The 22586-nt window shown below is 67.1% G+C and overlaps 1 protein-coding gene across 5 annotated transcripts in view; it reads right to left on the reverse strand.

Annotated features, from left to right (window-relative positions):
* The window catches only part of PLEC (plectin), a 173208-nt gene that overhangs the window by 24153 nt on the left and 126469 nt on the right, over positions 1-22586 (reverse strand). For all 5 annotated transcript variants that reach the window (XM_077809596.1, XM_077809592.1, XM_077809595.1 and 2 more), the window contains 14 exons: positions 21943-22109; positions 18888-19003; positions 18560-18666; positions 17070-17189; positions 15718-15813; positions 14679-14806; positions 13159-13252; positions 12763-12917; positions 7621-7930; positions 4659-4736; positions 3444-3605; positions 2723-2827; positions 1893-1988; positions 1273-1398 (listed from right to left, as the gene is read on the reverse strand). In XM_077809596.1, the coding sequence (XP_077665722.1) occupies positions 1273-1398; positions 1893-1988; positions 2723-2827; positions 3444-3605; positions 4659-4736; positions 7621-7930; positions 12763-12917; positions 13159-13252; positions 14679-14806; positions 15718-15813; positions 17070-17189; positions 18560-18666; positions 18888-19003; positions 21943-22109 (1860 nt within the window). The remainder of the gene's footprint in view (positions 1-1272; positions 1399-1892; positions 1989-2722; positions 2828-3443; positions 3606-4658; positions 4737-7620; positions 7931-12762; positions 12918-13158; positions 13253-14678; positions 14807-15717; positions 15814-17069; positions 17190-18559; positions 18667-18887; positions 19004-21942; positions 22110-22586) is intronic.

Below are 22586 nucleotides of genomic sequence, written 5' to 3' on the forward strand. Positions count from 1 at the left end.
GGGTGACGGGGGCAGAGGCAGTATGGGGTTATGGGGGCAGGGTGATGGGGGCGGGGTGACGGGGGGCAGGGGCAGTGCAGGGCGATGGGGGGCGGGGTGATGGGTGCAGGGTGATGGGGGCGGGGTGACGGGGGGCAGAGGCAGTGCAGGGCGATGGGGGGCGGGGTGACGGGGGGCAGGGGCAGTGCAGGGCGATGGGGGGCAGGGTGATGGGGGCGGGGGCAGTGCAGGGTGATGGGGGCGGGGTGATGGGGGCAGGGTGATGGGGGCAGAGGCAGTGCAGGGCGATGGGGGGCGGGGTGATGGGGGCAGGGTGATGGGGGGCAGAGGCAGTGCAGGGCGACGGGGGGTGGGGTGATGGGGGCAGGGTGATGGGGGGCAGAGGCAGTGCAGGGTGATGGGGGCAGGGCGATGGGGGGCGGGGTGACGGGGGCAGAGGCAGTGCAGGGTGATGGCGGCGGGGTGATGGGGGCAGGGGCAGTGCAGGGCAATGGGGGGCGGGGTGATGGGGGTGGGGTGATGGGGGCAGGGTGATGGGGGCAGAGGCAGTGCAGGGCAATGGGGGGCAGGGTGATGGGGGCGGGGTGATGGGGGTAGAGGCAATGTGGGGCGATGGGGGTGGGGTGACGGGGGGCAGAGGCAGTGCAGGGCGATAGGGGCGGGATGACGGGCTCAGGGGGTGTGTGCAGGGGGGCTCCCCTTGTTGAGAACCCCTAGACAAGGCTCCCCTCCGGCCGGCCTGTGCCGTGTGCCAGACACAGAACAAACCGGCTCCTTTAGCTATGCGGCGTGCGCGGCACTGGGGCCAGGCGCATGGGTCCCTGCGGGGGACGAGCCTCCCTCGGGCTCAGCGGGACACGCTGGAGCTCACAGGGCGGTGCGGGGGGCTGCAGGCCCAGAGCCCCAGCCTAGGGGGCGGCACGGCCAGGCGGCTGCCCCAAGGCAGAGCGAGGCCCCCGGGGGTCAGGCCCACTGAAGGGTTCGTCCTAGAGACCGTTCCAAAGCTGGGGCCAGGCACCGCTCCTGGGGGTCCGGGATGGGGGGTGATAGGGGAGGTGGGGAGGGTACCTTTGAGTGCCCCCTGCAGGGGAAGGGCACTCCCAAGGGTGGGGCGAGAGGAAAGGAGGGAAGCAGTGAGTGCTCCCGAGGGTGCCCCGCAGCACGGCGGGGGGGCCCCGGAAGGGGGACGGGATGGGAAATGGGGACTGACTCTCATGAGGGCCCCCAGCAGCCCGGGGCAGGGGGTTGGGGGGGGGGGAAGAGGTCACTTACAAGGGCGTCCTGCAGCAGGTCCTCAAGGCGTGTCACGGTGATGGTGCGGTCGCACGAGAACTTCTTCTTCATGCTCTCCTGTGTCTTTCTCAGGAACTCCTCTGCCTCCTTCACGTCTGAGAAGAACTGCGGGGGCAAGGGGGTCAGCACCTGCCAGCCCCACGCGGGGGCCCCTCTGCCCGGCCCCGGCCAGCCGCCAGGGGAGGGCTCCTCAGCTCCCGGGCCCCCGTCGGCGCAGAGAGCTGCGGGTATTTACGGATCTGCGCCTGCCTGGCGGGGGAGCAGGGGCAGACGCCCAGGACAGAGGCTGCTCAATGCGTGACCCCCGCCTGCCAGTGGGGGTGCCCCGCCCCCACACCAGGTGCTCCGCCCGCTGGCAAGTGCCCACCTCCCTCCGACACCCCGCCCCCCACCAGGCACCTCTCCTCCCTGGCCCCCTGCCCCCTCCCCACTAGGGGCTCTGCCCTCCGGTAGGTGCTCACCTCTCCTCTGGCATCCTGCCTCCCCGCCAGGCGCCTCGCCTCCCTGGCCTCCTGCCCCCCCCAGCCAGGTGCCCCCTGGCACCCCTCCCCCAGGCGCTCCTTCCCCCCCGCCCCCAGCCAGGCCCCCCTCCCTGTTACCTGGAAGTAGGCCGTGTTCTCCTTCAGATGGGCCTCGATGCAGCAGCATACCTGCAGCATCCAGCTCCACTGGGTCTGCAGAGCAGCCTGGAAGGCCTGGAACAGAACCAGCGTCACTCCGGGCTGAGCCCCGCAGCCGCCCATGGGCACCCGGAGCCCAGGGCAGGGAGGAGCACCCGGGGCGGGCCCCCAGACACCAGCAGCCCGGGCCCTCCACTGGGATTGTCGGGCTCTCGGAGCAGGGGCCGTTCGCTGCCACCCCAGCCTCTCGGCAGGCGAGAAGGGCAGGGCCAGGGCCCTTCCTGGGCTGGGAGGGGGAACCTCGTGGGGCTGGGCCAGACTCACCTGCTCCCTGGCGGCCATTTACCACACACTAGCCTCGCGCCAGTGGCCGGCTGGCTGGCTCTGACTCCCCCCATGACCAGGCTGGCACCTGCATGTTTTGTGACTTCCTGCAGTCACAGGCTGAATCGGTCCTTGGGGGGCTGGTTCCACCCAGAACTGCCCATGCATGGTCTGCCCAGCGCCCAACGAGAACGGGCCCTGCCCCTGGCCTCATCTCCACTGCCCGCTCGGTGCCCAGCGAGAACGGGCCCTGCCCCCGGCCTCACCTCCACTGCCCGCCTGCCCAGTGCCCAGAGAGAACGGGCTCTGCCCCTGGCCTCTCCTCCACCGCCCACCCACCCAGTGCACAGTGAGAACGGGCCCTCCCCTGGCTTCATCTCCACCGCCTGCCCGGTGCCCAGCGAGAACGGGCCCTGCCCCTGGCCTCATCTCCACCGTCCGCCTGCCCGCTGCCCAGCGAGAACGGGCCCTGCCCCTGGCCTCACCTCCACGGTCTGCCCGCCCGGGTGGTCCTCGTGCAGCAGCCTGTCCCCCGTGCTCTGGATCTCCTTTATCTTACGCTCCCGCAGCTCCAGCTCCCGCATCAGCCCCTGGTGCGCAGCAGAGACAGGGAGCAGCAGGTGAGCGGCTGCGTGCACAGGCCTGAGCTGTCCGGGACCCCCCGAGGGGCAGGCCCCTCCCCGGGGACATGGGGCACATGCACAGAGTGCTCAGGGCAGAGCAGCCCTGCAGTCAGGGCTGGGCCCATCTTTCTTGGGGGTCAGGAAAAACGGCTGCAGGCGCAGCAGGGGGCATTGGGGGATGGGGGCTTGCTCCCTGGCAGGGCAGTGGATCCGGCTGGGGTCCTGCCTGCCCCAGCGGGCAGCAGCCCCGTCACTGGGACACTCGCAGCGAGCCCGGGAAGAGCCCCAGAGGACACCCGCAGGCCACGGCCCCCTGGACTAGCTGTGCCCCACGGGAGCGTGGGTCCCTGCTTCCCCTTGGCGCTGAGCGCATCCTCCCCAAGGCCAGCCCTGCCCACAGCTGCCAGCGCCCGGCTTCCCCTTCCGCCGGGAATGCCAACCAGCGCCAGGCAAGTCTCTGCCAGGGCAGCAGGGAGCCAGCACCCATGCGGGCACTGCAGGCCTGGGACGCAGGCTGCACGGGGGCGGGGGGCAGGAGTAAGTCCCGGGGGCCAGAGGGGGCAGCCCCAGGGCAGGGCAGTACCGAGTAATTCTCCTTCTTGGCCGCCATGTTGGGGTTGCGGTCGCTCCAGTCGTAGTCCACCTCCTCCTCCTCCTTCTCGTTCAGCCACATCAGCTCCCGGGTGGCGGCGGCCACGAAGGCCTGCAGGCTCTCCAGGTGCCGCAGCCGCGCCTTGGACGAGTTCTGGGGGCACACACGGGGCGCATGACGGCACCCCCTCCCCTCACACAGCCCCCCCACAGGCCCCCACAGCCCCCTCTCCTCACACAGCCCCCTCCCCTCACACAGCCCCCCACAGGCCCCCTCTCCTCACACAGCCCCCCAAACCCCCCTCCCCTCACACAGCCCCCTCCCCACACACAGCCCCCACAGCCCCCTCCCCTCACACAGCCCCCCACAGGCCCCCAAACCCCCCTCCCCTCACACAGCCCCCTCCCCTCACACAGCCCCCACAGGCCCCCAAACCCCCCTCCCCCACACAGCCCCCTCCCCTCACACAGCCCCCCAAACCCCCCTCTCCTCACATAGCCCCCCCACAGGCCCCCACAGCCCCCCTCCCCTCACACAGCCCCCTCCCCTCACACAGCCCCCCACAGGCCCCCAAACCCCCCTCTCCTCACATAGCCCCCCCACAGGCCCCCACAGCCCCCCTCCCCTCACACAGCCCCCTCCCCTCACACAGCCCCCCACAGGCCCCCTCTCCTCACACAGCCCCCCAAACCCCCCTCCCCTCACACAGCCCCCTCCCCTCACACAGCCCCCCACAGGCCCCCTCTCCTCACACAGCCCCCCAAACCCCCCTCCCCTCACACAGCCCCCCACAGCCCCCTCCCCTCACACAGCCCCCACAGGCCCCCAAACCCCCCCTCCCCTCACACAGCCCCCTCCCCTCACACAGCCCCCCACAGGCCCCCACAGCCCCCCTCCCCTCACACAGCCCCCCCACAGGCCCCCAAACCCCCTCCCCCACACAGCCCCCTCCCCTCACACAGCCCCCCACAGGCCCCCAAACCCCCCTCCCCTCACACAGCCACCTCCCCTCACACAGCCCCCCACAGGCCCTCAAACCCCCCTCTCCTCACACAGCCCCCACAGCCCCCTCCCCTCACACAGCCCCCCACAGGCCCTCAAACCCCCCTCCCCTCACACAGCCCCCCACAGGGCCCCAAACCCGCACCCATCCCACCCTGGCTCCCTCGGAGCCTCCCCGGCCCCGCACCCCTCCTGCCCGCTCACCAGCAGCTGGGCGTACTGCAGGTCCAGCTTGCTCAGGCAGTCTCGGTAGGCGCTGCGTGGGGCGGGCGAGAGCTGGGCCTGTGGGGAGAGAGCGGTGAGCCCCCGCCCGGCACAGAGCTGTGACCCCCGGCCCCCCTCCGGCCGCAGGCCTGGCGCCATGAGCCCCATCGCCAGCCCTGTGCAGCAGGGGGCGCTCTCCTCGCGGGCACCGCAGGCCCCAGGACAGCGCCGTGGGGTGGGGGCTCTCCTCGCGGGCACCGCAGGCCCCAGGACAGCGCCGTGGGGTGGGGGCTCTCCTCGCGGGCACCGCAGGCCCCAGGACAGCGCCGTGGGGTGGGGGCTCTCCCCAGCGGGCACCGCAGGCCCCAGGACAGCGCCGTGGGGTGGGCGCTCTCCTCGCGGGCACCGCAGGCCCCAGGACAGCGCCGTGGGGTGGGGGCTTGGCAGGGGGCACCGCAGGCCCCAGGACAGCGCCGTGGGGTGGGGGCTCTCCCCAGCGGGCACCGCAGGCCCCAGGACAGCGCCGTGGGGTGGGGGCTCTCCCCAGCGGGCACCGCAGGCCCCAGGACAGCGCCGTGGGGTGGGGGCTTGGCAGGGGGCACCGCAGGCCCCAGGACAGCGCCGTGGGGTGGGGGCGCTCTCCTCGCGGGCACCGCAGGCCCCAGGACAGCGCCGTGGGGTGGGGGCTCTCCTCGCGGGCACCGCAGGCCCCAGGACAGCGCCGTGGGGTGGGGGCGCTCTCCTCGCGGGCACCGCAGGCCCTAGGACAGCGCCGTGGGGTGGGGGCGCTCTCCTCGCGGGCACCGCAGGCCCTAGGACAGCGCCGTGGGGTGGGGGCGCTCTCCTCGCGGGCACCGCAGGCCCCAGGACAGCGCCGTGGGGTGGGGGCTCTCCCCAGCGGACACCGCAGGCCCCAGGACAGCGCCGTGGGGTGGGGGCTCTCCCCAGCGGACACCGCAGGCCCCAGGACAGCGCCGTGGGGTGGGGGCTCTCCCCAGCGGACACCGCAGGCCCCAGGACAGCGCCGTGGGGTGGGGGCTTGGCAGGGGGCAGCGCAGGCCCCAGGACAGCGCCGTGGGGTGGGGGCGCTCTCCTCGCGGGCACCGCAGGCCCCAGGACAGCGCCGTGGGGTGGGGGCGCTCTCCTCGCGGGCACCGCAGGCCCCAGGACAGCGCCGTGGGGTGGGGGCTCTCCCCAGCGGACACCGCAGGCCCCAGGACAGCGCCGTGGGGTGGGGGCTCTCCCCAGCGGACACCGCAGGCCCCAGGACAGCGCCGTGGGGTGGGGGCTCTCCCCAGCGGGCACCGCAGGCCCCAGGACAGCGCCGTGGGGTGGGGGCTCTCCCCAGCGGGCACCGCAGGCCCCAGGACAGCGCCGTGGGGTGGGGGCTCTCCCCAGCGGACACCGCAGGCCCCAGGACAGCGCCGTGGGGTGGGGGCTTGGCAGGGGGCACCGCAGGCCCCAGGACAGCGCCGTGGGGTGGGGGCGCTCTCCTCGCGGGCACCGCAGGCCCCAGGACAGCGCCGTGGGGTGGGGGCTCGGCAGGGGGCACCGCAGGCCCCAGGACAGCGCCGTGGGGTGGGGGCTCGGCAGGGGGCACCGCAGGCCCCAGGACAGCGCCGTGGGGTGGGGGCTCGGCAGGGGGCACCGCAGGCCCCAGGACAGCGCCGTGGGGTGGGGGCTCTCCCCAGCGGACACCGCAGGCCCCAGGACAGCGCCGTGGGGTGGGGGCTCTCCCCAGCGGACACCGCAGGCCCCAGGACAGCGCCGTGGGGTGGGGGCTCTCCCCAGCGGACACCGCAGGCCCCAGGACAGCGCCGTGGGGTGGGGGCTCTCCCCAGCGGACACCGCAGGCCCCAGGACAGCGCCGTGGGGTGGGGGCTCTCCCCAGCGGACACCGCAGGCCCCAGGACAGCGCCGTGGGGTGGGGGCTCTCCTCAGCGGATACCGCAGGCCCCAGGACAGCGCCGTGGGGTGGGGGCTTGGCAGGGGGCACCGCAGGCCCCAGGACAGCGCCGTGGCGTGGGGGCTCTCCGCAGCGGGCACCGCAGGCCCCAGGACAGCGCCGTGGGGTGGGGGCTCGGCAGGGGGTGCTCTCTTTTGGAGGAGGCTGTCCTACAGGTCTCTGCAGAGAGCTCCATGTGCTCCAAGGCACCATGGCTGGTGTCCCTCACTCACCCCGGCGAGATGGGTAAGTTCCCCCCATCTTAGACTCCCTGATCCTGGCCTGCCCAGCCCACCCCAGGGTACTGCCCGCAGCGCCTACTGGCCGTTCCAGTCGCTCAGGAAGCGAAAGCCTCTCAGATCTGCGTCCACACGGCACCCCAAGTCTCGCCTGCCCTGTGCCCCTGCAGGGGGCTGCGGCTGGCTGGGGGGCGTGAGCAGATGCCGAGGCCATGGAGGATCACGCGCTGGGCACGAGCCCCCGTCAGGTGGGCTAGCACAGCGGGGCCACACCGGCCACTGTCCCTGCCAGGCACCCAGAGTTCCCCTGACTGGGGCAGACAGCAGGAGAGGCGGGCGCCCTCAGACTCCCTGGGGTGGGGTTGCTTTCAGGAACACGGGTTAACTCCACCGGCTGCCCCGCTCTGCTGCAAACAGCCCGAGACTTGCTAGGCCTGAGGGGGGGATCAAAACCTCTCTGTGGGAAGAGGGGCCCTGGGCTGCGGCAGGACGTCTGCCCCTCTGCAGGTGACTGGGAACCCCGGCATCCTGGGGTAACGTCCGCACAGGGGCCCACGCTGCGCCCTGGGTAACTGGCCAACGCAAGCTGTGGGCAGCTCACGAGTCCCCCCAGAGGGGGCTGCACTGCCTTGGAGGGCGTGGGACCCCATGAACACAGCCCGTGGCAGGGCTTGGGGAGGGCACGACCCCAGCATGTGGAGGGCAGGGTCTGAAAAGCCACGTCCCACCCGGGGTGCGGGCCGGGCTGCCTGTCCTGCCCATCCCCCTCCCGCCTCACCTCGTCAGCTCGCGCCCGCTCGATCTTGGCCCGGAACTCGTCAATGGACTGGTGCAGGCCCCGGTGACTGCCCAGCTGTGACTCCACCGTGGGCAGGTCCACACCCCACTCAGCGCCGTTGAGCCGTCTCTGGTTCTCCTCCACCCAGGCCAGCAGGTCCTGCAGGTAGCGCAGCGTGACGTCCTCCAGGTCCTGCCGGGGCCGCTGGCCAAGGGGCAGGGCCACCTGGGCCGGCTGCAAGGAGCCCGACTTCAGGCGCAGGTTGTACTCGGTGCGGATGGCGACCAGACGCTCGTGGAGGCGGTACACCCTGCGGGCAGAGCAGAGGGGCGCTGTTTGGGGCACAGATGCTGCCAAACCAGGGGGACGGGGGGCCAGTACAGAGCGACAAGGGCAGCTGAGGTGGTAGTAGGCCCAGAGTGCCCCCGGGAGGGGGGGTTTCCAGCTGGCCTGTGACTGAGTGGGAATGATGCATAATATTGTGTGTGAATAGAGTGTGCGCCTCAGTTTCCCCTATGGGGGCCAGGGTTAACTGGGAGGGGGGAAAGGTTGTTTACTTTGCAGAGAGCCAGGTGTGACTGAGGCCCGGCTGTCATAGAATCATAGACTTTAAGGTCAGAAGGGACCATTATGATCATCTAGTCTGACCTCCTGCACGACGCAGGCCACAGAATCCCACCCACTCCTCTAACAAACCCCTCACCTGTGTCTGAGCCTCTGAAGTCCTCAAATCATGGTTTAAAGACTTCAAGGAGCAGAGAATCCTCCAGCAAGTGACCCGTGCCCCATGCTACAAAGGAAGGTGAAAAACCCCCAGGGCCTCCATCAATCTGCCCTGGGGGAAAATTCCTTCCTGACCCCAAATATGGTGATCAGCTGAACCCTGAGCACGTGGGCAAGACTCACCAGCTAGACACCCAGGAAAGAATTCTCTGTAGTAACTCAGATCCCACCCCATCTAACATCCCATCACAGGCCACCGGGCATATTTACTGCTGTGACATTATTGACTTGAACTGGGACCGGACAGAAACATGGTTGCAACCAAGGTCCTGTCGTGGCACCAAATCTTGTATAAAGGGGGTCAAATGAGGTGTCTCAGACAAGGTGATGGTTTGCTGGTTAGGATTATGCTGTCTGTGCGTGTGTATCGTTTTTGTAGTTGAAGTTATGAATATTGGCTCTGTACTGTCTGTAGTTCAAACTTCTGCTCTGCTTCTGGGTGACACCCCAGACAACTTGGTGTCAGCTCTGCCTAGCCTGCTGGGTGGCCCATTAAGGACCATCCGCTACACAACTGACCCATTGTGAGAAGGCAGACACGCCTTGGGACTCAGCAAGGTATGCTGGGACTTGCCATGTGACTCCAAACTCCATTTTGCTGTAATTTTCCACGGTAAGAACAAAGAGGGGTTCTTACACCTGGAGGAGACTATAAAAGGCTGATGCCTCATCTCCATCTGGTCTTCAGTCCTGCTTCTTACCTCTGGAGGGACTTTGCTACAGACTGAAGCTCTACACAATGGACTGAAGGACCCATCCCAGCTGGGGATGTTCTCCAGAGACTGGATTTGAACCTGCAGTTTATTCCCTCATTGCTGCAAGCCTGAACGAAGAATTTGGCCGTCACTGTCTGTCATTGATTCCATTGAACCCATTCTAGCTCTCATCTCTATCCTTTTCCTTTTCTGAATAAACCTTTAGATTTTAGATTCGAAAGGATTGGCAACAACGTGATTTGTGGATAAGATCTGATTTGTACATTGACCCGGGTCTGGGGCTTGGTCCTTTGGGATCGAGAGAACCTCTTTTCTTTTGCTGGGGTGTTGGTTTTCATAACCATCTGTCCCTATAACGAGGGGCACTGGTGGTGATACTGGGAAACTGGAGCGTCTAAGGGAATTGCTTGTGTGACTTGTGGTTAGCCAGTGGGGTAAAAGCAAAGTCCTCTGATGGTTAGAAACCTTCGTCTAATTTCAAGTCTAAACTTCCTATCCATTTGTTCTTGTGTCCACATTGGTACTGAGCTTAAATAATTCCTCTCCCTCCGTGGTATTTATCCCTCTGATATATTTATAGAGAGGAATCATATCTCCCCTCAACCTTCTTTTGGTTAGGCTAAACAAGCCAAGCTCCTTGAGTCTCCTTTCATAAGACAAGTTTTCCATTCTTTGATCATCCTAGTAGCCCTTCTCTGCACCTGTTCCAGTTTGAATTCATCCTTCTTAAACATGGGAGACCAGAACTGCACGCAGTATTCCAGGTGAGGTCTCACCAGGGCCTTGTATAATGGTACTAACACCTCCTTATCTCTATTGGAAATACCTCGCCTGATGCATCCCAAGACTGCATTAGCTTTTTTCATGGCCATATTACATTGGCGGCTCATAGTCATGCTGTGATCAACCAATACTCCGAGGTCCTTCTCCTCCGTTACTTCTAATTGATGCGTCTCCAGTTTATAACAGAAATTCTTGTTATTAATCACTAAATGCATGACCTTACACTTCTCACTATTAAATTTCATCCTATTACTATTACTCCAGTTTACAAGGTCATCCAGATCTTCCTGTATGATATCCCGGTCCTTCTCTGCATTGGCAATACCTCCCAGCTTCGTGTCATCCACAAACTTTATTAGCACATTCCCGCTTTTTGTGCCAAGGTCAGCAATAAAAAGTTTAAATAAGATTGGTCCCAAAACCAATCCCTGAGGAACCCGCTAGTAACCTCCTTCCAGCCTGACAGTTCACCTTTCAGTGTGACCCACTGTAGTCTGCCCTTTAACCAGTTCCTTATTTTTTCATCCACCCTTTCAATTTTCATGTTGATCCCCATCTTTTCCAATTTAGCTAATAATTCCCCGTGTGGAACCGTATCAAATGCCTTACTGAAATTGAGGTAAATTAGATCCACTGCGTTCCCTTTGTCTAAAAAATCTGTTACTTTCTCAAAGAAGAAAAGGAGTACTTGTGGCACCTTAGAGACTAACAAATTTATTTGACCATAAGCTTTCGTGAGCTACAGAGGAGATCAGGTTGGTTTGACACGATCTACCTTTTGTAAAGCCATGTTGTATTTTGTCCCAATTACCACTGGCCTCAATGTCCTTCACTTTCTCCTTCAAAATGTTTTCCAAAACCTTGCATACTATAGATGTCAAACTAACAGGTCTATAGTTACTCGGATCACTTTTTTTTCCTTTCTTAAAAATAGGAACTGTGTTAGCAATTCTCCAGTCATACGGTACAACCCCTGAGTTTACAGATTCATTAAAACTTCTTGCTAGTGGGCTTGCAATTTCATGTGCCAATTCCTTTAATATTCTTGGATGAAGATTATCTGGGTCCCCAGATTTAGTCCATTTAAGCTGTTCGAGTTTCGCTTCTACCTCGAATGTGGTGATATCTATCTCCATAGCCTCATTCCCATTTGTCGTCCTCCCATTATCCCTACGCTCCTCATTAGACTTATTAAAGACTGAGGCAAAGTATTTGTTTAGATATTGGGCCATGCCTAGATTATCCTTAACCTCCACTCCATCCTCAGTGTTAAGCGGTCCCACTTCTTCTTTCCTTGTTTTTTTTTATATATGTAGCTATAAGCCCTTTTACTATTGGTTTTAATTCCCTTTGCAAGGTCCAACTCTACATGGCTTTTTGGCTTTTCTCATGGAGAGCCCGGCAGAGACAATGCCCACTCCAATTACCCAGACACTTGGTACCTAGTAACTAAGGATTTGTCTACACTGGCAAGTTTTGTTCCCAAAAACTGCCTTTTGGTGACAAAACAGCAAGAGCATACACACTACAATGGGACTTATATCGCAAAAAATGCCCAATTTTGGTGACCAAAAACTTCCACCCCCATGAAAGACTTTGGTCTTTTCCCATCCCTTTATTGTCGGCAAAGACCCAGTGTAGACACTGCTGATGGTTTTGTCCACAGAACTGGCTTCCGCCAGTCTCCCACAACGCCTGCCCTGATTGCTCTGCTCAGTATCATGATCTCTGCTGCCCTGCAGGCATGCGCCCCTCCCCCTTCAAAGCTCAGGGAAGTATCTGTGTCGTGCTGCTCCCTTTGGGGAAGAAACGAAGAGCAAATCATTGGACTGCTGCTTTTCTGCCAGGCACTAGGAACACAGATGTCTGCTGCAGCCGGATGGGGACAGACGGCTGAGCGGCTTTGCCGTTCCTCAGCACAGAGCGCTCCCAGAGCTACTCACGATACTGCTCTCGGCAGCGCTCAGCTCTTTCTTCCCACAACGCTGCCCTGTGGGATACATACCCACGGTGCAGTGCTCACCCTGTCGATGATGATGTCCCCAATGTGGACATGATCTGTCGACAGAGGGAGCAAGTGTGAACACCCTTTGGCGATTTTTGTTTTGTTGACTTACAAGCCCTAACTGACTCTCGGCAGGACGCCAGCCCGGTGTGATGAGCTGGAGAACAAAGGGCTGAGGAGGAGGCCAAGTGACCAGGTTTCCCGAGGAACAAGGACAAAGGACAGAGCAGTGGTCCGGTGGGGCTGTTAAGTGGGGTGTTGCTGGACTGGGACTAGAGAAGGCTCGGAGAGCTCTGGGCTCTGGACTGACCCGGCTGGACTTTGCTGTAACTTTCCCGTCTGTGTTAGCGAAGGACTCCCTACGCTGAGTTCCAGACACCTAATAACTCCCCAGGCTGAGAGTCACTCCAGATAAAGGAAACTGGGGGTGCTTTGCTCCCTTTGGGTGTGTAAGGTTCCCCGTGGTGTTCAGTCCAGGTGGACTCTCTGCAGGGAGCTCACGGCGCGCCCCAGGGGAGCTGAAGGTTCCAAGGGTCAGTCCCCGCAGATGGTGAAGCCGGGGGGCTGACCCCAGTGACAGAGTGTGACCCGCAGGGGGCTGACACACTGAAGGGGTCCTCCCAGGGGCTGTGCGAGAGCACCAGGCCTATGGACCTGTCACAGCCCCGCCCCCCGGGCAGGGGCGGGGCTCTGGCTGGGCCCCACCCCCCCGGGCAGGGGCGGGGCTCTGGCTGGGCCCCACCCCCCCGGGCAGGGGCGGGGCTCTGGCTGGGCCCCACCCCCCCGGGCAGGGGCGGGGCTCTGGCTGGGCCCCACCCCCCCGGGCAGGGGCGGGGCTCTGGCTGGGCCTGTTACCTGCGGTACATCTGCTCGCCCTGCGGGTGGCGCCCATCCTTCAGGGCCTGCACATCATTGAAGAGCAGGCGGATCATGGCGTCCGCCTTGTCCAGGTCCTGCTCGATCTCGGCCGCCTTCTGCGGCTGCTTCCCGGCGTTCAGCAGCCGGATGTCCTGCCGGAGGGAGGTGTGTTAAACCGGGGGGGGGCCGTCTGAGACATCCCCCCATTGCATGCAGGGCCCGTCCCCCCATTGCATGCACTGCTCCGTCCCCTTGCCCCCACGCTCTATGCACTGCCCTACCCCCGCAGAGTATCTCGGGGCTGCCCCTGGCCCTCAGGTGTTGGCCAGCGCCGTGGCAGGCCCGTCCCGGGGGTCCCTGGGCAGCCCCCCGTCCCCCGGGCTTTGCTCTCACCGACTGCAGCAGGGTGTCGGCCTGGTTCAGCTGCTCCTCGCACACCCCCGACTCCATCTGCAGCTTGCTGACGATGCGCTGCAGCTGCTCCAGCCTGCGCGGGGGGGGAGGGGAGCATGGTGAACAACTGCGCCCTGCCCCCCCCGCTGTGGGCACCCCAGCCCCCCGCCCCTGCTGTGGGCACCCCAGCCCCTGCCCAGCTCCGCGCCCCTCCTGTGGGGACCCCAGCCCCCCGCCCCTGCTGTGGGCACCCCAGCCCCGCGCCCAGCCCCGCGCCCAGCCCCGCGCCCCACCTGTGGGGACCCCAGCCCCGCGCCCAGTCCCGCGCCCAGCCTGAGGGGACCCCAGCCCTCTGCCCCTGCTGTGGGCACCCCAGCCCCTGCCCAGCTCCGCGCCCCTCCTGTGGGGACCCCTGCCCCCCGCCCAGCCCCCCGCCCCTGCTGTGGGCACCCCAGCCCCTGCCCAGCTCCGCGCCCCACCTGTGTGCACCCCTGCCCCCCGCCCCTGCTGTGGGCACCCCAGCCCCTGCCCAGCTCCGCGCCCCTCCTGTGTGCACCCCAGCCCCCCGCCCAGCTCCGCGCCCCTGCTGTGGGCACCCCAGCCCCTGCCCAGCTCCGCGCCCCACCTGTGTGCACCCCAGCCCCCCGCCCCTGCTGTGGGCACCCCAGCCCCCTGCCCAGCTCCGCGCCCCTCCTGTGGGGACCCCAGCCCCGCGCCCAGTCCCGCGCCCAGCCTGAGGGGACCCCAGCCCTCTGCCCCTGCTGTGGGCACCCCAGCCCTCTGCTGAGCCCCCCACCCCTCCTGTGTGCACCCCAGCCCTCTGCCCAGCACTGCGCCCCTCCTGTGGGGACCCCAGCCCCCTGCCCAGCCCCCCGCCCCTCCTGTGGGGACCCCAGCCCCCGCCTTCCTCCGCCTCACCCCAACCCAGCCCCACCCGTGTGCACCCCAGTCCTGGTGGCCAGGGCAACCCCAGGCCCCCCAGGATGCCACCCCTGCTCTGCCACGTGCCTGTGGGAAAGGCAGAGCCCCCCCTTCGTCCCGGCTGGAGCCGGCGAGCTCAGGGCGAGCCGGGAGCCCCAGCGGCACTGCCGGTGGCCAGCCTGCGCTCGGCTCTGTTTGCTCGGCGGGCAGGCGGGGCTGGGCTTCCTGAGGGAGGCACCCGGCGGGCGGTGACTCACCAGCCGTATGGTTCCCATTACGGGCTGCGAGGCCAGGGCGGGAACACCCCGGCCCGGGGCCGCTGCCAGCAGGAGCCTGGCCTGGGGCGCGGAGTCCTGGGCCAGCCAGCCCCCCCAACACCCCCGCATCTCAGCCCCCGACCCCCTTCAGCCAGCCCTTCTCCCCTGCCCACGGCCCCTCCACTTCAGCCAGCCCTTCCCCACTCCCCAGCTCCCGCCCCGCCCCAGATCTCCTCCCGGACCCCCAGCCCAGCCCCCCCATCTCCCTCCCAGCCCAGCCCCACATTCCCTCCCAGGCCCCTCGGCTCCCCCCCCCCGGCCCCTTCCCCCGCGAGCACTGACCTCTCAAACTCAGCCCGCAGCAGCTTCTCGCGCTCCAGGATGGCGACATGCAGCTTGCCCCACTCCTTCTCCACGTCCAGCGGGTGGTAGCCGGGGGACACTTGCAGCTGCCCGGCCTGCACCGTGCCCTGCGCCGGCGAGAGGGAGTGTTACACGGACGAGGAGGGCCCCCCTGAGGCAGGTCGGGGGCCAGCTCCTGATACACACAGAAATGGGGCCTTTGCAGCCACGGGGCCATGGGATGGGAGGGCACGTGAGGACCAACCCACACCCAGCCTGAGGGGTCCATGGGGCAGCACAGCAGTGGGGGGCACAAACACTGGTTGACCCCACTTGGGAGGGCTTTGCTCTGGGCACCCCCAGGGTCTGCAGGGGCTGGAGCTAGGTCCCAGGCTGGCGCCGGGCCGGTGGGGAGCTGGGGATGCCCAGCTGCTGGCCCCACACCGCGTGACATAGTCACAGGACAGCTCCCCTGGTCACATGCCCGGTTACAGCCGGGCGCAGCCCCCTCGTGCTCAGGGATGAGGGGCTCGGCACAGCCCCCGGGGAGGGGACGGGAGGGGAGGGGCTCGGCACAGCCGCCAGGGAGGGGACGGGAGGGGAGGGGCTCGGCACAGCCCCCGGGGAGGGGACGGGAGGGGAGGGGAGGGGCTCGGCACAGCCCCCGGGGAGGGGACGGGAGGGGAGGGGCTCGGCACTGCCCCCGGGGAGGGGACGGGAGGGGAGGGGAGGGGCTCGGCACAGCCCCCGGGGAGGGGACGGGAGGGGCTCGGCACTGCCCCCGGGGAGGGGACGGGAGGGGAGGGGCTCGGCACAGCCCCCGGGGAGGGGACGGGAGGGGAGGGGAGGGGCTCGGCACTGCCCCCGGGGAGGGGTCGGGGAGGGGAGGGGCTCGGCACAGCCCCCGGGGAGGGGAGGGGAGGGGCTCGGCACAGCCCCCGGGGAGGGGTCGGGAGGGGAGGGGCTCGGCCTTGTCAGCTGTATGTAGGACTCGGGGTGGCTCTCTGCCAGGGGGTCCCTGGGGCGTCACCCCGCTCACCTCCAACGACTGGTAAATGACCTTGGAGCGGTTCTTGTCGGCCTCCTTGGCCGGGAGCTCGGTTTCCTTGAACTTCAGGAACTGGCGCCACAGGATCTGGGGGGAGCTGGGGTTAGGGCACGGGGGAGGCAGGGCAGGCCCCGGGGTAGGGGAGGGGCTCCGTGCGAACTGCCTGTGGCCAGCTGCCCGGGGGCTCTGTGCCAGGCGCGGGGGCTCTGTGCCAGGCGCGGGGTCACCATCAGTAGGGCCCATGCCTGGCCAGCCTCTCCCTAGCCCAGCATGCAGGGCTTGCCCTCACTAGCCCCCACCCCCCCACCGAGGAGACGACATCCCCTCTCCGGGCTGGGCAAAGGCCCCCCAACCAGGGGTTGGGACCCGGAGCTGAGCCAGGCCTGGGGACTGGGCCCCACCCCGCAGTGCGGGCTGGGCGGGCGGGTTCTTCTTGGCCGCTGTTGACTCACGAGGGGCTGGCATGGAAGGAATGAGTCAGACGCCCTCCCCCTGCCTGGGGAGCCCCTTGACCCCCCGCCCGCTGCGCTGCCCTCTCCTCCCTCCCTCTCTCCTGCCCGCCCGGGGTGAGGAGCTGAGCCCTGCCAGGCCCCCCTGACTCAGCCTGGCCCTCACAGGGCCGGCTGCCCCCTACGCTGGGCTCAGACCCCCCAAGGGATGGCAGCTGCCAGAGCAGAGTTGGGCTGGGCACCCCAGGAGCCAGATGCCAGGTCCCCTACGGCCCCAGGGAACCACAGACTCTGCCTCCCCCTCGCTGCCATCGGGACGCACCCACTCCCTAGGGAGCTCTGCGGGCCTCTCCTTCTGGGGGCGTCCAGGCGGCTCCTGCGTGCGGGTGGGGCCTGGGCACTGGGCACACTGCCCAGCCAGATCCCTCCTGGGCAACACCGGCAGAGCTCCCCCACCCAGCACTGGGGCCTTTCATCCCCTGCCAGCAGCAGCCGCATCGGGACAGGACGAGAAGGGAGCCAGGGGACAGAACACGTGGCTCAAAGACCACGGCCCCCCCGCCAGCTCAGGCTCTGAGCACACCCCCAGCCCACCCCAGGAGCCCACTCAGTGCGCAGCCCCCCTGCCCGGATCGCACGCCCCCACCGGGAGGGGCACTCCTGCAGGGCAAGGCACGGGCTCCCTCTCCATGCCTGGGCGGGGGAGGCGGGCGGCAGCTGAAGGGGCCACGTGGGCTGCTCCTGCCCCAGCGAGAAGGGGCACCGAAGGAACCAGGGGGCCCCAAAGGGCACCTGTAGCTGGGGAGATGGGGCTGTGCAGCCCGGGGATGAGAGGTCCCCAGAGCCCCATCCCCGGGAATCCCCCCGCGTGGCCCAGACAGCCAGGCCCCTCACCTCGATCTCCTCATAGCTGGCCGGCACCTTGCGCTCCTCGAAGAGGATGGTGTGATTGCGAATCCACTGCAGCAGAGCCGTCACCACCTCGCGGTACTCCTGCCACCGCAGCTGCAGCTCCTAGGGGACAGGCGAGAGCATGGCCCCGGGTCCCCGCAGCTGCCGGGCTGGCCGGCCTCCCCTCCCCGGCCCCCAGGAGTTGAGAGAGAGCACAGAAACGGATGGGTGGGATTCGGGGCCGAGCTCCTTGGCGGGCAGGAACCGCTGGTCTCCCTGGACCGTCTCGGCTGGAGTCACCCCTGGATGGGAACCTCAGTGACTGGCCAACCACCCCCATCACCGGAATTTTCAGTACTGTTTTTATAACCCCATGTGTGCCTCAGTTTCCCCTACATGCTGCACTGTTACCCAGTGCGAGAGGAGGGGACAGGATTGTTTGCTTTCAGGGCATGGCTAAGGGACATGGCTATGAATGTCGACCAGCTGACCCCATATCAATGGAGAACCCAAGAAGACAATGGCAAAGCCAATCACCGGGACATTGACCTCTGGCACCCAAGGTGCGGGGTGGGGAGGGGTTTCCCCACCTCTCTGCAAGGAGGCTGAGCAAAGACCCCCCAGCTTGAGAACAAAGGACTGTGAGGAGTGAGGTGAGGGGGTAGGTGTTGGCTGCTGGAAGAAGCCTGGGGTCACCTGGGAACTGTCCAAGGAGGTCAGACGGACAGAGCTGGAACAACGGGGCTCTTACAGCTGGGCTCCGGGCTCCGGGCTGACCCCACCGGTCGGGGCTTTAACCCGCGTTTCCCTGGGCCACCCTGAGCACATCCCGTGCTGTGAGCAGCTAGCTAACAACCCGGCTGTGACCGCGCGGAGAGTGTCCCTGCGAACGCCGGGCGAGGGGCACTAGCCCCTGCTGCGTGGCCGGGTCTCCCCAGGGGTCTGGCCCAGTTGGACTCGCTGGGCAGAGCTGAGGGTGTGGGGCAGGAGGGCTGGAGTCCTCGGGGTTCAGCTGAGGAGGCCAAGAGGCCGCGTGGCTGCCCATGAGCCGGGAGAGAGGCCCTGGGGGTCTGGCCCACTGAGGGGTTCCTCTCAGACCGTTCCCTAGCCGGGGCCTAGCACTGATCCCGGGGCTCCGTGACACAGGGGACCCCCCCACCCCTCTGCAGGGAAGCGCGGCTGAGCAGGAGACCAAAGGCCAGAGGCGTCAGGCAAGGGGAGGGAGAGGGAGCTCTCTGCTTAGCCTGCTTCTCTAGCGCCAGCCCGCAGCCTCAGGCCCCCTCCTCTTCCCTGGCGTCTGCAGATTGCCAGGGCTCCCATGGCCTGTGGCTCATCGGGCCCCGCTGCAGGGAGCGTGGAGAGAGGGACTGCCGGTGTCTCATGGCCTGTCCCCGTGGCACAGCGGGGATCCCGGGCCCCGGCGGGCTGGGCACAGGCCAGCCCAGAGACGCAGCGGCCCCGAAGTCCCGTGGCCTCCACAGCCCCATACTCACATTGGCCTTGATGCCGACCGACACCTCGGGCACACGGGGCATGACATCGTACAGCGACGAGACATAGGTGATGATGGACTTCTCGTCCGGCTGGGGCACGTCCACATCTGGGGGGAGGGCAGAGCGTGAGCAGCTGTGGGGGAGCCCCAGCCCAGGGGTCTCCACCTGCAGGGGGCTGCCCCCCGTGCTCATGGGATGCACCCATTCACCACCAGGCCGAGCGGCTGCTGCACCCAAGGGTCCCTGCAGGGAGCAGAGCCACTGGGTGGCTGCCCCAGGCCAGGAAGGGGCTGTGTGCGTGGCACAGGGACCCTTCCCCACCTCGTACCTTCAGGGTCCAGCAGGCGCGTCACCCCCAGGTCCCGCTCAGCCACGGTGAAGGCCTGGTCCAGGTTCTCCAGGTTGGTCTGGCAATACACCTTGTTCATGTCGATGAGCATGGGCCTGTGTCAGAAACGGAGCGTGTGAGGGGCCGGGCATCCCCAGAGCTGTAAACCCCAGGCCCAGCTTGGAGCCTGCTCTGGGGCCCCACTGACAGCTCGGCCCCACCCCCTATGCCATGCCCGGCCTGCAGCAGCTGGGACGCCTGGGGGCACCGTCTGGTGGAGCTGAGGGCTGGGCCAGGTCTGTGCCCCACAAAGAGCACATCACCAGCGTCCTCCACTGCAGGGGCTAGGAGAACCCCTCGCGGGCCGGGCGAGCCGCAGCACCGGGCCCCCTCGCGGGCCGGGCGAGCCGCAGCACCGGGCCCCCTCGCGGGCCGGGCGAGCCGCAGCACCGGGCCCCCTCGCGGGCCGGGCGAGCCGCAGCACCGGGCCCCCTCGCGGGCCGGGCGAGCCGCAGCACCGGGCCCCCTCGCGGGCCGGGCGAGCCGCAGCACCGGGCCCCCTCGCGGGCCGGGCGAGCCGCAGCACCGGGCCCCCTCGCGGGCCGGGCGAGCCGCAGCACCGGGCCCCCTCGCGGGCCGGGCGAGCCGCAGCACCGGGCCCCCTCGCGGGCCGGGCGAGCCGCAGCACCGGGCCCCCTCGCGGGCCGGGCGAGCCGCAGCACCGGGCCCCCTCGCGGGCCGGGCGAGCCGCAGCACCGGGCCCCCTCGCGGGCCGGGCGAGCCGCAGCACCGGGACCCCTCGCGGGCCGGGCGAGCCGCAGCACCGGGCCCCCTCGCGGGCCGGGCGAGCCGCAGCACCGGGACCCCTCGCGGGCCGGGCGAGCCGCAGCACTTAACCCTTGCACAGCTGGGGGAAACACGAGACGCTGACTCATACCACGGCCCCCCCCCCCCCGCAGCATGTCGGCTGTGGGGCCAGGAGAGCTCTGACCAGTCCCACAGCTCAGCACAGCAGCTCCCCCCATCCAACGCTGTCCCCGCCCGGCAGTCAGGCTGGCTCCTGCCAGCTCCCCGTCCCGTCCCAGGCAGGGCACCTCAGTACCACACCGTGGGTCATTCCCCCCAGCCCTGCCGCTGGCGCCGTGCCCCTCACAGCAATGGGGCAGCTCCCCCGGCTCGGGGCCTTGGGCAGCCCGCCGAGCCCCACACCGGCAGCAGGAGCCACGGCCCGGCAGGGAGCGGGAGCTGACCTCCCTGAGGCCTTGCCTGGGGAAGCCAGGTAACGCCGCCCCGAGATGGCAGATCTGCTCCTGCTCTGCAGAGCCGACTCCCCCCCCCACCCTGCCACTGCGCCAGATGCCTGGGGGCCCTGTTCCGGTGGGGGCCAGCCCAGGTTTCTGTCCCCCCCAACTCCGCTCAGCAGCTGTAAACGTGGGTACTTTTAACTGAATGCCGCACTCCAGGGGGGATGAGTTGAGGCAGAACAAGCTCTGCCCGTCACCCCCACAAGATCAGCTGCAGCCCCCCAGCCAGTGCAGCCTGGGGGGAGAGGGCAGCTGCGGCCAGTCAAGGCTTTGCCCTGGCTCCCCTAGCCCACCCGCTGCACCAGTGCCTACAGTTCCTGAAGCCGCAGGGTGGAGTGCAGGGAGTACAGCGAGCTGCTGACGTTGGGGGTCTCCAGCGCAGCGGGGTCGGCGATCTCCTCGCACAGCATCACCACCTGCTCCTCTGCCCCCGCCCGGGACCCCGCTGAGCCGCCTGGCCCCTGCCGGTGCAGCTTCTTCTTCACCCGCTGGCGCGAGCTCCTCTCCATGCTGGGGCCCGAGCCTTCCTCTGCTCACTGCGCTGGGGAGCCGGGACCCCTGGCCGAGCCGCCTTCCCTGGTGCCGGGGAGCCGGGACCCCTGGCCGAGCCGCCTTCCCTGGTGCCGGGGAGCCGGGACCCCTGGCCGAGCCGCCTTCCCTGGTGCCGGGGAGCCGGGGAGCCACCCTCTCCCTGCAGAGTGGAGGCTGTACTGTGCTGCCAGCCCCACGTCCTCCCTCTGCCTCTCCCGGGGCGGGGCGGCTCCTGCACGTACTTGTTACACTTACAGAGAAAAGCGGGAGCTGACGTAGCCTCCAGCAGGCCCCCGCCCCCCACTCCCAGCCGAGGGCACTGCTGTGTGCCGGGGAAGGGCAGCGCGGCCCTGGCGGTCCAGGCAGGCGAGGCACACGGGGCTCAGAGGGGGTCCGCCTGCCCAGCCCGGCTCTCCCTGACGCTGGCACGACAAGCTGAGGGGCTGGAACTTGTCTGGAGATTTTGCATTTTACGCAGGCCCCAAGCGCCAGGCCCAGCCGTGGGGGCTCCACAGAGCCAACAGCCGCCTCTCCATGGGGAGGCAAGTGCGATGGGCCCGATCCCGCTGAGACGGGCCCATTGTGATCTGCCTGCACGGCTGCCCCTTCTCTGCTTGGAGAGCCCCCTCCTGAGAGCCCCGCATGGGGACTGCAGGGTGGCAAGGGGCCGAGAGGCTCGGGGACCCGGGCAGCAGCTGCTGTGTGTCAGCTAAGTCACTCCCCGGGGAGCCCAGGTGGCTAGGAGAGGGGCTAGCTGGGGGGCTGTGCCAGCCCCAGCAGTCTGGGAAGGGAAAACAGTTCCCGGCTCTGGGGCTGGTGCAGGGCGCGGCCCGGCTCCACCTCTCTGAACTATCCAGCTGGCTGTCCCGACATGCTCCCGCAGAACTCGAGGCCTGGAGCGACAGGCGCCTGCCAGAGCCGAGTGGAGCAGGGCAGGGCAGGGCAGGGCACCCTGTCCCGCAGTCTTTGCCAGCACGGGGATGCAGCCCCCGGGCCCAGATCACACAGAGCAGTCGCTGCCCCCCAACCCTCCAGTGCAAGGGCCACCCCAGAGCGAGGGAGCCCAGCACCCCTGGGCTCGCAGAGCTGCGTGTGGGGCAGCCCCTCGTGGCTGTGCACTGACCACTGGGCACGCACTTACCAGCCAGCGAGTGTGAGCCCCTGCTCCCCCCGGCTCCACCCCCAGTGCAGGCCGTGCCCAGCCCCCGCCCATCTCTCACTTGTGATGGTGGATGATGGCGTTGAAGAGACGCCCGTCCCGCCAGCTGGTGGTGAAGTTGTCGCAGCGCAGGCCCTGGTAGCCCTCCACCATGCGCTGCGACCACAGCAGCAGCTTCTCCTTGGCCGTCATGTCCTCGGACTGCCCGCTCACCTGAATGTCCGAGATCTGGAAGGGACGGGTATGCGTCAGCCAGCCACCCTGGCCCTGTGGAGCCCCTGCCCAGCGCTCCGCTGGGGGCCTCCTCCACCCCCTGGCCCAGGGACACTCTGGGACAAAGCGGGAATGTTCTTGATGTTTTCTCTGAATACTGTGTGTGCCTCAGTTTCCCCTCAGTGTTATTCAAGTCTCTTGGTGGTGGGATAAGGGGGTGTGACCGTTCCAGAGACCCGGAGAGGGCAGGCGTGACTGCGACTGGCTGCAGAGAACAGTGGACACCCTGTAGCCTGGCAACTGACGGCCGGTCCCCATGGTCCCCATCCAGCGAGAGGTGTTGGTGCAGAGCAGGTGACCTGCTGGCCTGGGAAAGAAACAAAGGAGGGAGGAGGGGCAATGGGCGTGAGGGAGGCCAGGCAGTTGGAAGGGGTCGTCTCCTGGAGCGGGAGACCGGGGCACCAGGCCCTGGATCCCCCCAAGATGGACGTT

The sequence above is a fragment of the Eretmochelys imbricata genome, chromosome 2 (assembly GCF_965152235.1).
Source record: "Eretmochelys imbricata isolate rEreImb1 chromosome 2, rEreImb1.hap1, whole genome shotgun sequence".
Classification (NCBI taxonomy): Eukaryota; Metazoa; Chordata; order Testudines; family Cheloniidae; genus Eretmochelys; species Eretmochelys imbricata.